General features: G+C 54.7%; 1 protein-coding gene across 1 annotated transcript in view; it reads left to right on the top strand.

Moving 5' to 3' along the window:
- Window positions 1–9,181, top strand: part of Mcc (MCC regulator of WNT signaling pathway) — a 176,460-nt gene extending 167,279 nt beyond the window's left edge. Inside the window, 9 exon segments of the mRNA XM_048334357.1 lie at window positions 1,310–1,450; window positions 1,976–2,079; window positions 4,106–4,289; window positions 5,436–5,670; window positions 5,845–6,048; window positions 6,573–6,673; window positions 8,223–8,345; window positions 8,879–9,074; window positions 9,146–9,181. Of these exon segments, the coding sequence (XP_048190314.1) occupies window positions 1,310–1,450; window positions 1,976–2,079; window positions 4,106–4,289; window positions 5,436–5,670; window positions 5,845–6,048; window positions 6,573–6,673; window positions 8,223–8,345; window positions 8,879–9,059 (1,273 nt within the window). The 3' untranslated portion in view covers window positions 9,060–9,074; window positions 9,146–9,181.
- The last annotated feature ends 6,997 nt before the right edge of the window (window positions 9,182–16,178 follow it).

Raw genomic sequence — 16,178 nt, 5'->3', positions numbered from 1 at the left:
AGCGAGCTCACCAGGGAGAACTTCCTGTGTGTAGGGAAACATGGACTCAGTGCAACGATCCTGCTAGGAAGGGAAGCCAGCAACCTAGGTCACCTGATGGCTTGATATAAAACACTTTCTGTAGTCAACCCTAAGTACTTCCATCGTGGTGATCTCCCCATCACCCCATTGCTAGAGAGCAGAAGTCACAGGTGGGACCGCTGGCCTGGAGTGTAAAGATGTCGGGGAAAGGGCCCCGGTGGTCAGCCGGAGCCTCCGTCGCCTGGGGCTCCACAGGCCTGCTCCGTGCCAGACACACAAGAGGTGCTCTCCTATTTCTGTGCACCCAGGAGAGACTAAGCAAGCCGGAAATACTTGGTATGCGAAGCTCCAGTCATTGGTGTTTAACTGAGTAGTGTGGGCTCGCTTAGAGAGCCACTGGGCCTCCAGTGGGGGAGGGGAGAGGGGCTCTCAACTTGCAAGTGAGCAAACAAAGGCTTTGAAGTTGGGTGACCGGCTGTAAAAACAGATCTAATATGGGGAGGGGGGTGAAGTCCAACCTTTGCCCTTTGATTTCTCTATTGAGAATTAGAGGTATGTAGCCAGGATTGGGGGTTCTTAGAACCCATCTACCTGTGTATCACTAACCAGGTCTTCTCCACACCAAGGGCCAGTGACTTAGCAGATGCCAACCCCCTGCTTTGGGCTTCCCGTGGAGAGGAGGTAATACTGAGTGCATCTCCTCAGCATAAAGCACCTACTGTGTGCGAGGCTGTTTGCCATGTTTGCCATGCAGAGGTGAACTAGAGAAAGCCCCTGCTGCTCTGGGGCTCCTGCTCGCGGAGGATGCAGGAAGGACGAGCACAGGAGCTAGAAAGGCTCCAAGGAGAACACTCTGCTTTCTCTTGTACTGGAATTTGAACCCAGGGCTTTATCTTTGCGCTTGTTGGACAGGTGCTGGACCACTTGAGCTGCGCCTCTACCCCTTTCGGTTGTAGTTTGGTTTTATTTGGTAGGGGTTTTTGCCTGGAACCAGCTGAGTGATAAGCAAAAGCCAACCCAGGCAGGGCAGGAAAGTCGGTCCTGGGAACCTGTGTGCTCCGGCGGCGGTCTGAATGCAGGGAGCCACATGCTGGCACCGCAGGCCTGCGGGGCCGGGGCTCCTGTTTTACTTCAAGTCCACCCAGAGTTTAGTGATCGCTAGAGTGACAAGGTGCTCACGCGCGCCCCCCCCAGCTCCCCGTGCACCCCTGACACACCCACAAGGCCACCAAAGCCCTCCCCAGGACAGGCGCGTGCCGGCCGGAAGCTGACGGCTGTTTCTTTACAGCCGCATCGAGCACCTGAAGTCCCAGAACGACCTCCTGACCATCACGCTGGAGGAGTGCAAGAGCAGCGCGGAGAAGATGAGCATGCTGGTGGGCAAGTACGAGTCCAACGCCACGGCGCTGCGGCTGGCCCTGCAGTACAGGTGAGGCGGCCCGGCCTCCTCGCAGACCTCGCAATTCACAGACGTGTCCAGTCGCTTGTGCACAGAAGCACCTGCGGAGGGGTTGGACCCACAAGCGTCTGCAGGATGTGTAGTTTTGTGTTTGTGCCCGTACTGAGGCTTGAACTCAGTGCCTCAAGCTCCTGCCTGGCCTTTTCCACTTCAGGCTGGCGCCCTGCCACTGGAACCACAGCCCGACTTCTGCCTTTTTTGCTGGTTCATTGGAGATCAGAGTCTCATGGACTTTCCTGCCCTGGCCTGGCTTCTAACCATCATCCTCGGATCTCAGTCTCCTGAGCGGCTAGGATGATAGGCGCCCGGCAGCTTGTGCTCAAGCGCACGAGGGATTTACTGGGGAAATATTCCTGGCTGCTTTCCTTGCCTATGAGGAGGCCAAGCCGTTGCCCGAGCTGCCTCCTACCCAGGAACCGGCCCTGCTCAGATGCTGCCCCGGGCCCCCCGCCCCCCCGCCAGGGGAGCTGAGCTCACTGTGTGCTTCCGTTTCAGCGAGCAGTGCATAGAGGCGTACGAACTCCTCCTGGCGCTGGCAGAGAGCGAGCAGAGCCTCATCCTGGGGCAGTTCCGGGCAGCCGGCGTGGGCTCCTCTCCTGGTAAGTGTCCCCGGAGTCCCTCCATCCCGTCCCCCATTCTCTCTCTCCGCCTTGAGGGCTCCCCCCACCCCCCACCCCCGGCTCCTGAGCGCTTGTCAAGTGTGCTTTTCGTGTTCATTCCGGGCTGAGTGGAGAAATTGTTTACGTTGAGGGCGGCAGGAACTGGAGTGGAAAACAGAATTCCAGACACAGGAAAACAAACAAGCCCCGTGGGGCACAGTCTCCAGGCAGATGGAGTGGGGCCCAGCCAGGCGCCCGCCACACTCCGGGCACCCCATGCCTGCCATCCCAGCCGTACTCCTGAGCACTCTGGAGGTCCCGTCCCCAAGGCACCTGGGGAGCGGAAGAGCATCTCCTCCCCACTCCACTCTCCCTCTCTTCCTCCATTCGCCCCGGGGCTTGGCCTTCGGGTTCAACAGCATGACCACCACCCCCAGGCAGAAACATCGCCAGCATTTCCATTAGAAGCCTCATTTTCTTCAGGCACTTAATACAACCATAAAACTTTATTTCTCCCCTGAAATAGATCCCAAGATGGGGTTGGGCCACTGTCATGGTTTATGTAGAGATGTGAATTAAGAAAAATGATCAGCTAAAGGGGAAAATATCAATCACCTTCTAGTTCGCATCAGAGGACTGTCTTATTAGAGTAATACTCTGTCCTCAGAAGACATCTTTGTCCATCTGCCTGCACACTAGAGCTCGGGTGCGAGCCGGAAGGACTTGAACGGGCGTTTCAGGCCAGCCGTGTGGCAGGCTCACACCTGGAATCTCAGCGTCTCAGGAGGCCAAAGTCTGAGAACAGCAGTTCAAAGCCTGCTGAGACAGACAGATCGTCCAATTAACCAGGAAAAAATAGGCTCAAGTGAAGAGGGAGAGTGCAGGGTCCTGAGTTCAAGCCCCAGTACCTGCGCGCGTGCACAAGCACACATGCACACACAGTTCAGTTCTGTGGTGCTGTGCCCCGTGTTTGCCTGATTGCAGTAGTTCCTCTGAGCTGAGCAGTCAGCGGTGCCTTGCCTAAACAGAATCAGAGCAGATGCTGTGGAAAGCCCAGAAGGCCATGTGGGGTGTGGCAGCCTGAGGGGTGCCGCTCACCCCCCCCCCCGTCCTCTGCCTCACGGTGCCAGCCCCCGACCCCATCTACATGTGGGGCTCTGTTCCGCGGGCCACAGCCGTGGGTCCCCCATGTCTGTCATGGCAGCAGTGGGGGGGGGGGGGTTCATGTTTGTTTCATGTGGATTTCATGAGAAAGCAGCATAGTTCTTGCTGGATGTGTCCATGCCCCGGGAGGCTCCGCCCGGGCCCCTTCCCCCAGCTCACCGCCTAAGACCTTGAACTTCCAAGCTTTCATTCCACCCCAGTGGAAGATCGCGGATCTTGCCATTCAGGAAGCAGAGCGGAGAGGGGGGACCAGAGACACCCTGTTCCTCTTGTCCCTACTCCCCTCCCCCTCCCCACTGGAGCAGGGCAGCTGTCACAGTGGACAAGCGCACCTGTGTGACCCCCCGCTACTCAGGAGGCTGAGATCTGAGGTTCAGGCTCAAAGCTAGCCCGAGCAGGAAAAGTCCGTGAGACTCTTACCTCTAATGAACCACCAAAAAGACGGAAGTGGAGCTGTGGCTCAGGTGGTAGAGAACTAGCCTTGAGTAAAGTGCTGAATGACAACCCCCAGGCCCGGAGTTCAAGCTCAGGACTGACACACGTGCGTGCGCACACACACTCACACACACAGGAAAGCGAGGACGTGGCCGCCCAGAGCCTGCCTTGCCCATCACTGCCCCAGCGCCTTGGGGCTCCCTGGAGCCCCGAGGTGGGCTGCCTCGCGCTCACATAAAGCAGTGCGCAGTGACCACATGCAGAGCTTGCCTCAGTTTCCCCCATCCTTGGTCCCAACGTCCAGCCCCCAGTGGGCCATCGCAGGCCATGGCAGAAACAGCAGCATGGTATGGCTACGGACCACACCAGCCAACGCTGCCCCTTTGCACCCCTGCCCTGCTAACCAGAGCCTCCGTGCCCGCTGCAGGGGACGCGTCCGGAGGGGAGAGCGTCACGCACATGCTCCAGCGTGCCCACGACTGCCGGAAGTCGGCGGAGAACGCCACCAAGGCCCTGCTGCTCAAGCTGGATGGCAGCTGCGCCGGCGCCTTTGCCGTGGCTGGCTGCGGTGGGCAGCCCTGGGAGAGCCTGTCCTCCAACAGCCACACCAGGTACAGGCCACAGCCCCGCCCCGACCCGTCCTCTCTCCCCTACCCTCTTCTTGTCCTCTGTCTTCTCCCCCATGCCCATAAGCTGAGCAAGTAAGTTAATCAAATATGAGGTCCTGAGTTCAAAGCCCAGTATGGGAGGAGGAGGTTATTAAGAACGGAGTAGGGTGGCTCATTCCTGTAATCTCAGCTACTCTAGAGGCAGCCATGAGGGAGATGCCATTGGAGCCCAGTCCTGGGCCAACAGTTTTTGAGACCACATTTCAACCCCCACAAAGCTGGGTACAGTGACACACGCCCGTCAGCCCAGCTAAACAGGACATGTAAATAAATTGTGCTCCAGGAAGACGAACAGAAACCGAAACTCTTCCCCGTCTCCAAAATATCCAGAGCAAAAAGCCCTGAGGCTCAAGGAATAGACTGTCTGCCCATCAGGTGCACGAACGGGAGGCTCACAGGCCTGGCCAGCCCATGAGACCCTCCCGCTAACACTTAACCAAGGCTGAGAGAGAAGGGCAAGTGTCCCAACACACCTGAGGCTCTGGTGATCAGAGTTCAAAGCCAGCCAGGCAGTAAGCCCGTGAGACTCTTATCTCATGTTAGACAGCAGAAAGCTGGAAGAGGAGTTGTGGTTAGTAGTAGAACGCCAACCTTGTACAGAAAAAGCTCAGGGGCAGTGCCCAGGCCCTGAATTCAGATCCTACCCCCAGCACCCACACAGAGTATACTATTGTCTCAAAGGCGTAAGCATTTTCATTATTCTCCACACGTCTTTCCGAAAAGGTCCTGTGATGTCCAGTGCCATGACAAATGGAGGATTTTCTTGTTATTGTATCAGCTGTGTGTGTGTGGGGCAGTCCTGGGGCTTGAACTCAGAGCTTACGCTTTTTTTTCTTTTCTCTAGAAGGCTAGTGCTCTACCACTAAAGCCATAGCTCCATTTCTGGGTATGGTGTGTGTGTGTGTGTTCACACTTTCATACCTGGGCTGGCTTTGAACCTCAGTCCCCAGTCCCGAGTGGCTGGGATTACAGGTGTGAGCCACCAGCCCGTCCTGCGTTGGCGCTTGCTTGCGATCTCCTTCCCCCTGAGAAGAGGGGGTGGAGGGGGTGCAGGGGGGCTCATGGTGGTTCTCGGCTCTCCCCCGGCAGCACGACCAGCTCCACGGCCAGCAGCTGTGACACGGAGTTCACCAAGGAGGACGAGCAGCGGCTGCGGGGCTACATCCAGCAGCTGAAGAGCGACCGCGCGGCCGTGAAGCTCACCATGCTGGAGCTGGAGAGCATCCACATCGACCCGCTCAGCTACGACGTGAAGCCGCGCGGGGACAGCCAGCGCCTCGACCTGGAGAACGCCGTGCTCATGCAGGAGCTCATGGCCATGAAGGTGCGGGAGGAGGGGAGCCTGCGGGGCCGGAGGCGGAGGCACGAGGGGTGGTGTGGCTGGCTCTGTCAGGTGTGTGGCCCCGCGGGGTGTGGGGGGGGGGGACCCCGCCTGCCTCTGGTGCCCGGATGCCACCGGAGCCCTGTGGACCTGAGGGCCTTGTGCGGCCGCCTGCAGGAGGAGATGGCGGAGCTGAAGGCGCAGCTGTACCTGCTGGAGAAGGAGAAGAAGGCGCTGGAGCTGAAGCTGAGCACGCGGGAGGCGCAGGAGCAGGCGTACCTGGTGCACATCGAGCACCTCAAGGCGGAGGTGGAGGAGCAGGAGGAGCAGCGCCTGCGCTCGCTCAGCCCCACCGGCGGGGGCAAGGACAAGCCCGGCAAGGTGGGCGGGCAGAGGGCTGCCCTTCCCTGAACACGCAGAATGGGGCCTGAAGATGTCTGTGTCCCCTCCTGCCCCCCCCCCCCTTCCATGCCAATACTGGGACTTAAGCCCAGGGTCTGGGCGCTGTCCTCCAGCTCTTGCTTTTAAGGCTGGTGCTCTTCTGCTTGAGCCGCACCTCCACCGCCAGCTTCTTGCTGGGGAGAGGAGTCTTTTCTGCCTGCCTTGGCCTCATGCTGCCATCCTCAGGTCCCAGCCTCTCCTGGGTAGCTAGGATGACAGACGTGGGCCGCCCCTGGCCGGCCTGGCTTCTTCTCTTAAAACTCTCTGGAGCCGGCCGGCCCGCCTTGGAGGCCTGGCTAACCCCAGTTCCAAGCCGGGGGCTGGGCACTGCTGCATGCGTGTTCCTGGAGCCGCCCTGTGCGTGTCCCACTCAGGGCTCCTCACAGGACCCGGCAGTCCCGGAGCGGTGGCACCATGGGGTTCGGTTCCAGCCCCAGGAGTGACATGAATGTTTGCTCCCGCAGGAGTGCACCGACACCGCCTCGCCCGCCCCATCGCTCGCCGAGCTGAGGACGCCGGGCAGCGAGAGTGAGCTGGCAGCCGAGTTCGCCAACGCCGTCCGGCGGTGAGTGGCCGTCCAGGCTGGGGTTGCTGTGTTCTCCAGCCCGTGTGGGGGGGGGGGTGAGGGGGGGAGAGAAGCCGCAGTGTGCTGGGACTCTGGAAGGGGGCACCGCGCTGCATCCCCTGTGTGGTGGCCTCCTGTCCCCTTCATGTCGGGGTCTCTCCTCCCCGTGGTTGTTGTGTGTGGGCTGCACCCCCAGGGCGGCGTGCCCCCACCCTACTGAGAAGGAACACCAAGCTGGCACAGACCTGAGGTCACCCTGGGCCTCGAGTCTGGTGTGGAGCCCCCTCCATTCCCAGGAGCCCTGCTTCTCGGCCTCTGGGGTGGCCGTGAGCCTCCTTGTGGACCTGGCTTTCCACTCGTGTGCGTGTTCTTACCACGTCCGGGCGAACGGATGCTCCCAGGTGCATGTGTGTGCATGTGCATGAGACATGCGTGCATAGTCAGGCCTGCCTACGCTGAGCCCACCCCCACCCCCGCCTGCATCATGTGCCCCGGCAGGGAGGGGGAGGGGGAGGGGAGGCCCCTCTGGCCCCCCACCCTGTACACGCAGCTCCACACCTGCACCCACAGGAGGCCCGGATGGGACTCTGGAGCAGTTAGGATCCCCTCCCCCTAAGGCTGAGGCCTGGCTCGCAGGAGGCTGAGGCCCATCCACCCCTGCGCCCCAGGCCTCCCTTCTCCCGGTCCCCCACGGTCAGCTCGTGTGCAAGGGCAGTCGGCGGGCGTCCTCGCCCCCTAAATACCACACTGAGGACTCGTCCTCTGCCCAAGGGGCTCACTGCCCAAGATGCACCCCATCCAGCGCCTCCTGTCCCAGGCCGCAGCCCCCACGGGAAGCCTGATGATGGCAGTTCTCCCCTGTGCGGTCACCCCGGCGTTGCTGGGACTGTGGAGTGCTGGGCGTGCATGGGGACTGCGTCTGAAAGCTGATGCGGGCATCTCTGTGGGATGATTGTTATGGGGCTGGCATGTGCGGGTGGTGATGCAGCCACTGTCCCAGTGTTGGGACCTGAGGTCATGGCTGCTGCAGCCCCTTACCCAGTGCTGCACCCCAGGCTAGAGAGGGCACCCTGGAGGTCCCTGGCCCAGCTGCCTCAGTTACTGCACACTCCCACCACGGGGTGCCCTCCTTGGGGAATTTACTAGCAGGGCTGCCCAGTCACCCCCCAAAATATACCCAATGTGACTAATGACACGCTCAACCCAACACAAAAAGCACCCCGACAAGTGCTCAGTGTGTTACACAAAGGTTTTCGGGTCTAGCGCATGTGTTCACGCTTGGATCAGCAGCTCAGCCCCGCCAGCCTCAAGCCCCCTGGGTGGAGGCCCTGGGGGGAACCCGGGACCCGTGTGGGTGCAGCTGCTCCTCAGCACGGTGTGTGCTAGGGTCCAGGGGAATCTCAGCTCTCCCGTGGAGCCTCCCCCACGCAAGGGACGGTGCCAGGTGTCAGCTCTGAAGGCTGCCCGGTGGGCCACGGCCGGGATAGACCTATCTGGTCGGCAGGCGCAGCCTCTCGCTTGGCCAACGGCTCTGTGTCCCCTGCTGCAGAGAGAAGAAGCTGAAGGCGCGGGTGCAGGAGCTGGTGAGCGCGCTGGAAAGGCTCACCAAGAGCAGCGAGACCCGGCACCAGCAGTCGGCGGAGTTCGTCAACGACCTCAAGCGGGCCAACAGGTAGGAACCCAGCCGAGCCCGCGGCCCCCACCAGCAGTGCACGCAGGCTGCTTCATGAGCCGGGCAGAGCTGTGTGAAGATGGTCCTGGGACCTGAGGCGCTTGGCTTTGAAACGCCAATACGGTGTTTTTCTAATCCTTATGGATGGAAGCCCGTTCCCCCAGCCAGGCCTGTGGCACTGCACACCCATGCATAGCTGGGTGGTGTCCCAAGGGCACCTGCAGGCACCCCAAATGCCCTGCTCAGCTCAGCACAGCGCTGGCCCGCAGACCTGAGCAAGCACCCAACGTGTGAGACCAACTGCTAACTAGTGTCCTTGTCAAGTCACAAAACCCAAGCGCAGCAGGGGAGCATGTCAGTCCTGCTCAGCAGAACACTTCAGCTCGAGGGTGCTGAGAAAACCCTCAGCTTTCTGCAGGTGCGGAGCACGAGCGCGGGCTCCCGTCCAGGCCCTGGGTCACAGCTCACCTGCCGGGCCTGGGGTGCTTGGGGCCCAGCCTCACACCCTCTGCCTGCCACCCTGTGCCCCACAGCAACCTGGTGGCCGCCTACGAGAAGGCCAAGAAGAAGCACCAGAACAAGCTCAAGAAGCTGGAGTCCCAGATGATGGCCATGGTGGAGAGGCACGAGACCCAAGTGCGCATGCTCAAGCAGAGGATCGCGCTGCTGGAGGAGGAGAACTCGAGGCCGCACACCAACGAGACCTCGCTCTAGTGCGGCGGGGGAGCCCAGGACGGGGGCACAACACCATGGCGGGGGTTGGGGGGCCGTGGAGCACCACAGGCACGGTGCCCCCCCCATGCGCCCTCTCCACCTCCCATGCCTCAGCAGAACCCGCGTGTTGCTTCCCTGCACACAGTGGGGGACTCCTGGGGCACCCCAGCTTCCCTGTGCGGGAGGAGACGGGCACCCACAGGGCCGAGGCGCTCCTTGGCGTCCCTGAGCCCAGGGTGACGGTGCAGATGTGACAGGTCAACACCCCAGGACGGCCCGTCCCGTCCCATCCCGTCCTGCTCACGGCTCCGGGGAGAGCATGCGTGGGGTGCCCCCACCCCCAATGGGGAGCAGAGGATGGGGCTGTGGGTGGTGATCTGTCCTTTTCCCTCTAAAACAGTGACACTGGGGGTGATCACGAAAGTGTGTTTCCCACCAAAGCACCAGGGCACCCGGATTCTCCCCCTCGCCTGCTTGCTGCAGCTATCACGGTGGGGGGGGGGGGGGCTGCCCAGCTCCGCCTCTCTACCTTCTACAAGGAAAGGTGTGGGCAGAAATCACGCCACACACCCGCCTCTGGTGGGCGATCTGATGGCGTTCCCAGGGTGAAGAAGCACACGCACCCTGGCCCCAGGCTCCCGAACACGGATGGCGTTGGGAGACAGCAAGGCGGTGACCCCGGGGCTCAGGGCAGGACCCCGTTTAGCTCCCCCCCTCCCCCCCCCCACCAAACGCATTCCCATTGCCCCACAGGGAAGACATCACAAAAGGAGACTGGCCTGTCACAGCCCGGCTGGCAGGCCTGAGGTTCCCTTAGACTCCCATCATGGTGCACCACAGCAGGAACAATACGTGACCATGGGCCGTGGGGAGGCCCGTGGCCTAGCAACCACGCGCCTCTGGAGTCAGTACCCACCCTGCCCGAAGCTGGAGCGTTAGGTGAATAAAAAGTGAAGTGCCAGTAGCTAAGCGCTCAGTGGTCTCAGTGCATGTCTTCCTCTGAGCCTCCAGCAGTGCTTTACGGCAACCTCAGAGAACTCTCAATTTACAAGGCAGATGCCAGTCCTGAAAAGCTTTTCTACACTATGAGGCTAAGGGTGGGAAGGATGGCACCCCCCCCCCCCCAACACACACCATAAAGCTACGCTGCGGATGGTCTTTCAAGTCTGTCAGTTACCTTCTAAAGCTCCCAGAGTCTGGGGTCTCCTAGTTACATTTGAAATCATGAGATTGCAAGAAAAACACTTCTCACACCTCCGGGACAGACCCGGATGGGATTCTCCACGGTGGGCCCACGCCGAGCCCCCGCTCCGTCTATAAAATGACACACAGGGAAACAAGTCACATTCTCCAGTCCGCTGCTTCCACCCTCTCCCAAACGGAAGACGACTTCACGGGTCACACTTCCGCCCTGCGCTGACACAGGTGTGCTCACATGCGGGGGAGGGGGGGAGACAAGCAACACTTTGAAGATTTTGCTGTCATGCCAGACAGCTTTGGACAATACTCACCCCAGAAACTTGTACTTACCCAGGAAGACGGCCTCTGCTCACAACACGGCCACATTCGGCTCCAGTCTGTAGAAAGGCGAACTTGCTAGAGCAAGAGTGATTGGTGACCACAACAGCAGTGCTCCTACAAGTGTGTCCAGAATCTCAGCAGAGGTTTCAGTCGTCCAGGCTGCCATTAGCTAAGCCTTTGGGCGGCCTTCCTGTGTCTCACACTTGTCACATGTGTGTCCATTACTGGGCAAGCCCTGTGGGCAGATGCGTTATGAACAGCTTCACCGGCAGGTAAGCCCCTTGTGTCGGGTGACATCTGTTGGACCAGGTACACCTGACAGATCTGGGGGAGCTTCTGCACCCGAGCAGCCCCATCAGGGAGACGCAGCATTCCAGCATGACTCATCCACGAATGCACTTTGTCCACGTCGGTTTCTAGTGTCTACGTCAGAGTGCTCATGCTCCAGGCTCCCAGGTGAATGACAGCCTAGCAGCCATCTGCCTTCCTGTGAACCTAACATGGAGATTACAACACACGTCCACTTTTCTACTGCAAATCAGTGTTCGGACATCTCTTTTGTCGGCTTACTTTGCATGTGACCTGAGTTACCTACTGAAAATGTGCTTTGAAACCACGTGAATGCTTAGCAAACCCGCCTGAATGTACCGCCAGCCACTGGAGCACACGGGCCGAGGTTCCATTGTCAGTATTGTTCTGCTGTTTGTATTGAAAGTCATTTCAAAGTTGCTACTTAACACTGTACTATACCTTGTCATTTTTTACTTTTGCTTTAAATATTTCCAAATGCCTTTAGTTTTAGCTGCTGTAAAATAGCTTTGTGTTATTTGATACAAAACTTTTTTTGAAAAAAACTCCATTTATTTATACAGAGACATTTATAATATTTTACATTCTTATATTCTGAATAAATATTTCTAATTCCATGCTGTACTGTGTTTAATTTCATTAAAGGATAAAGCCATCCATCCTTAAAACTATTCGCTCAACTACCAATGGCCAAAGGGGCTTCGCTTAGCTTGATCCGGGTCAGCTACCTCTCAGGACACCATACCCCACAATACGATGGCTAATCCCATACCAGTGTCCCATTATCATTTCTGCAGACATTGTAAACACTTGTGTAAATTCCCCTTTGTATATTCATACCTGAGTCCAAAGACATGACAACCCAAAAATGAGCCACCCAATTGCACAGTAACAATAGCAGCAGACACAGTCAGATTGGTCACCACAATGGCTTGGGCAGCCAGGTTTATTGGCACCGCTTTACAAACAGCGGACTTGAACAGTCATGGGCTCACTTTCTACAGGACACTTCCATCCCCGCAGTGGTCTTTTAAGATAAGAGAGCTTGGCTTTTCCACTCGTGTTATGTACATGTAAGTCATGGGGCTACCTCTCTCCATGGCTTTGGAAACACAACACTGTGCCGCACTACTGAAACTCCACTCGGCCTGAGCCAGTCAGTAACACGAGGAGCAAAAACGACCAACAACCAATCAAGAAACCCAGACACAGTTATTCTGCTCCTGCAGACACAGTGAGTGCCACAACTATTTTGGCTTTCAATTGTGAAAATGAACAACAAAAAAAGCAGCAAAAAACTTTATTCCTGCCATGGAGGCTATTACTTACAATGCACCCCAGACACTAAAATGTACTACATGTGATTAATTCAAGCAAAATTAGTACTACATCACTTCACAGAAGACAAATGATTGCCAAAGAAATAAGCTGTACAGAATCATTTAGCTACCCAGTTTCCTCAACTGAACATCAGACATTTAGTGAAACCATCTCACCTGTTTTTATCTATGAGCTTTTGCAGGTACCAAATCAAACAAACTTAAAAGAGTATTTTAAGACCATATTCCATGAACACCCCATTCTTTATGGCACAATGTAAAAAGCAACTTTAAATCTTATCTTGCAAACCAGCACAATATTTGAAAACAAAAATTAATTCTTACTCCCTTTCCCACTCAAACTAAACTCTGCTCTATTTTGGTTATAGATAAAAGCTCATCTCATTTAACTTATTTCTCATAAGGTAGCTAATATATGAACATTATTCCATGTGATTAATTGTCCTGAATTAACGTTGCTTTAGATACTCATTAAAGCCAATGGGTAAAATTAAACCTTGAACAGATCGGGATCAAAGACTACCTAATCACGTTTTAAAAGGAAACTTCAAAAAAAAGAATTCTAAGGAAAAAAATACAGGGGAAACAAATGCAGTACAAATGCAATGTACATTATATAAAAATTGAACGATGCAACTTGAGTGTGGGGATGGAGGGATGGAGGAAGGATGAAGGGGTGACACTGGTCAGATACACTATACTCATAACCTGAGATACTGAATGGAAACCTCTTTGTACAACTACTAAACGTGTGAGTATGCGTTTTACAGAGATAAGCATATACTCATGGTTTCACTGTCCTCCATACCTGTGACACGAGTCAGGCTAGCAGTCTCCAGTCCTGATCTGATCTAACAGGTTGTTCTCACCTCTTTGGACACTTGCATTGGACGTTTAAGCGTGAGTGGTGCGACATCCAAACACAAACCCAAGCAGAGCCGGCAGGACAGCGGCACATGCCTCCTGTGCTTTTCTATGGGACATGAAGAGTCCACAGCTGTGCTGTGCTCAAAGCCTAAGCACATCTGAGCAGGTTGAGAACCTCTGCTGTGCTCTCTCTCACCTGCATTCAGTCCTCGTATCACAGGCACACGCTAGTTTTTTAAAGCTTAAGAAATGGACTTGTAGGCTGGGTCTTGATTGCTTTACCACTATGTTTGTGGTTTACAGGTTTAGACCCAAATGATCAGAAGGACCGACGTTACCTCCCAAGTCCACTATCCAAATACTGCTCGAGACACCAACACCCACAGAGCTCAGCACCCATCTCACCCACCGCCACAGGGCGCTGAGCACTGAGGCTCAGGAGTACAGGTGTTCAAGCCCTGCTGGCCCCCTGTGGCCCAGGGCCATGGTGAAGTTATTTCCCCAGGAAGCAACATATAATTACACAAATGTTCACAATGGGAGGCAGATTCACCAAATGTAACATGAACAAAAAGATCATTTCAGGGGCTGGGGATATAGCCTAGTGGCAAGAGTGCCTGCCTCGGATACACGAGGCCCTAGGTTCAATTCCCCAGCACCACATATACAGAAAACGGCCAGAAGCAGCGCTGTGGCTCAAGTGGCAGAGTGCTAGCCTTGAGCGGGAAGAAGCCAGGGACAGTGCTCAGGCCCTGAGTCCAAGGCCCAGGACTGGCCAAAAAAAAAAAAAAAAGATCATTTCATAGAAGGGCCAGGTCCTAAGGGGGGAAAAGGAATAATGGGCATCCTCTTAGCCAGCCACGCCAACACCACAGGTAAACAACAAACGCCAGAATGACCAAACAATCCGCTCAGCTGCGTAACTGCCTGCAGCAAATAGATACTTCTCCTCTAAGTCTACTGGGAGGAGAGTCACTCACACTCATACATGTGTGCACACACGCACACACATACACCACATGCGCGTGCCCCTGACCAATATCCCAGCTAACACAAATGCCCTGCAAAGGCGATCATGCCTTTAGGTTGTGCTTTCAAGCTGCTACCACAGACCAGCCCTACTCTGCTCATCTCAGAAGACCCAGGGTCACTGAATCTCTTGATTTCTTCAGCCTGGGGATCGGGTCTGAGATTCCCTTATGAACACCTTCAGATACGACGGGCTTGTGTGCCATGGCACACTTGTTTGATCAAAAGCCAATCCCTCAACTCCAGCTCTACCACACTCAGGCACTGGGTAGCTGCCTCACAAAACACCCATTGCACGCTGAATGCTGTTTGTCAGGAAACTAGCTCAAAGGAAACCAATCACCACCCAGTATGGAGCTCCACAGAGTTGGCACAAAAAGGCTCGGGTTCCAAAACACAGGTCTTGAAAATGAGAACGATGACTTTAGACTTACAGGATTGCCTGGCACTCATACTTAGGAAAACAACTTGATTCAGGGCTAGGAACTGTTTGGCAATGGCTGGCTGGGTCAATGGATCCATCGACGGAGCACTGTTCTGCCTGTAGCTTCTGCTGCCCTCCGGGGCCACGGGAACGCAGGCTTCATGAGGTGCTTCAGTTCAAGAAAGGAAGGATGCAGAAAAGGCCCATCATAAACCAAGTTTTTGGAATTTTAGGCAACTATGCAAAGTCACAGGACATAAACAATACACACAGCTTTACTAAGCTACCAGGAAAAAGGGTTAACAGAACTTTTGTTTTACTAACAATATTGTTTACCTAGAGTCAGAAACATAAAAGTTAAGGATGGCATTAGGTAAAAATCATAGTTTGCTTCACTTACCATGAATTTAAAGTTACAATAAAATATATGAACCTCTTCTCACAGGCTAGAAAATAATCAAAGGAAAGTCACCAGGAAGAAGTGTTAATGAATACAACTGTGATTAACATGTGAAGAAACACTGCTTAAAAGAATCCAAAGACTCAACAGAGGCCAAGTAAATATGATCTCTTAGTGGAGAGGTGAAGTGGTTCAAGAATAAAGATTTAAAAAAAAATCAAGGCAAACAACTTGGTAAGAAGTCTAATTTCTCAGATTTTGCTTTCATACTATTTAAATGTTGGAGACAGAAATAAAGGGAGAGGAGAATGTGAATAGATAATAAAATGGTTTTAATGCACACAAGTGCTCAGACCTTACCTTTTCTAGAAAACATAGTCTGAGCCTTGTTACAAAGAAATCTAACTCCCTTATCACTGGCTTAGATTTCAGATTTTGCCATTACATACCAATTGCGAAAACCTTCAAAAGAAAAAGTACAAACCAATCTTACAGAATAAAATTAATCTGCTAAATATCTTCATTATCTGTATTTACTAGTAGATATTCAATATGAAAATAATGATATTCAAAGCACAAAAATAGCAAACAGTGGCCACAATTCCTTTGACAACATTGGGAGATTTAGCCATTATATATTAGTACAAAAATCAAATTTAACATTCCAACATGTTTAACCCAATTACACCCATGCAGACAGACAGCCCAGTGGCCAGGGGCCTGTGGCTCACGCCTGTAATCCTAGCTACTCAGGAGTCTGAGAACTGAAGACCACAGTTCAAAGCCAGCCTGGGCAGGAAAAAAAATCCATGAGACTCTTACCTCCAAATAACCACCAGAAAGCTGGAAGTAGAGCTGTGGCTCAAGTGGTAGAGAACTAGCCTTGAGCAAAAGAGGTCAGGAACAGCACCCAGGTCCTGCAAGCCCCAGGACTGACAAAGAAAACAAAACACTATCTCCTACCCTCTCGGAGGCTCGCCTCCTCTCAGGCATTCACCTACTATTTAAAATCCTATAATAATCACTAATCTGCCATTTCTAAACAAAAACTCACAAAAAGCGTGTAAACTGTACCCTTAACTCCTAGGTTGCAATGGCTAAGTACAGAACAATTCCCTTAGCCTCCTACAAATCATTAAAGCTACACATAAAAGCACCTACAATTTTTCTTTAAAACATGAAAGATTTGGCAGGGCACCACTGGCTCACACCTGCAACTCTATCTGCTC

The sequence above is a fragment of the Perognathus longimembris genome, chromosome 25, assembly GCF_023159225.1.
Source record: "Perognathus longimembris pacificus isolate PPM17 chromosome 25, ASM2315922v1, whole genome shotgun sequence".
NCBI lineage: Eukaryota > Metazoa > Chordata > Mammalia > Rodentia > Heteromyidae > Perognathus > Perognathus longimembris.
The sequence above is the reverse complement of the archived record's forward strand: the minus strand, read 5'-3'. Positions and strand labels throughout refer to the sequence as shown.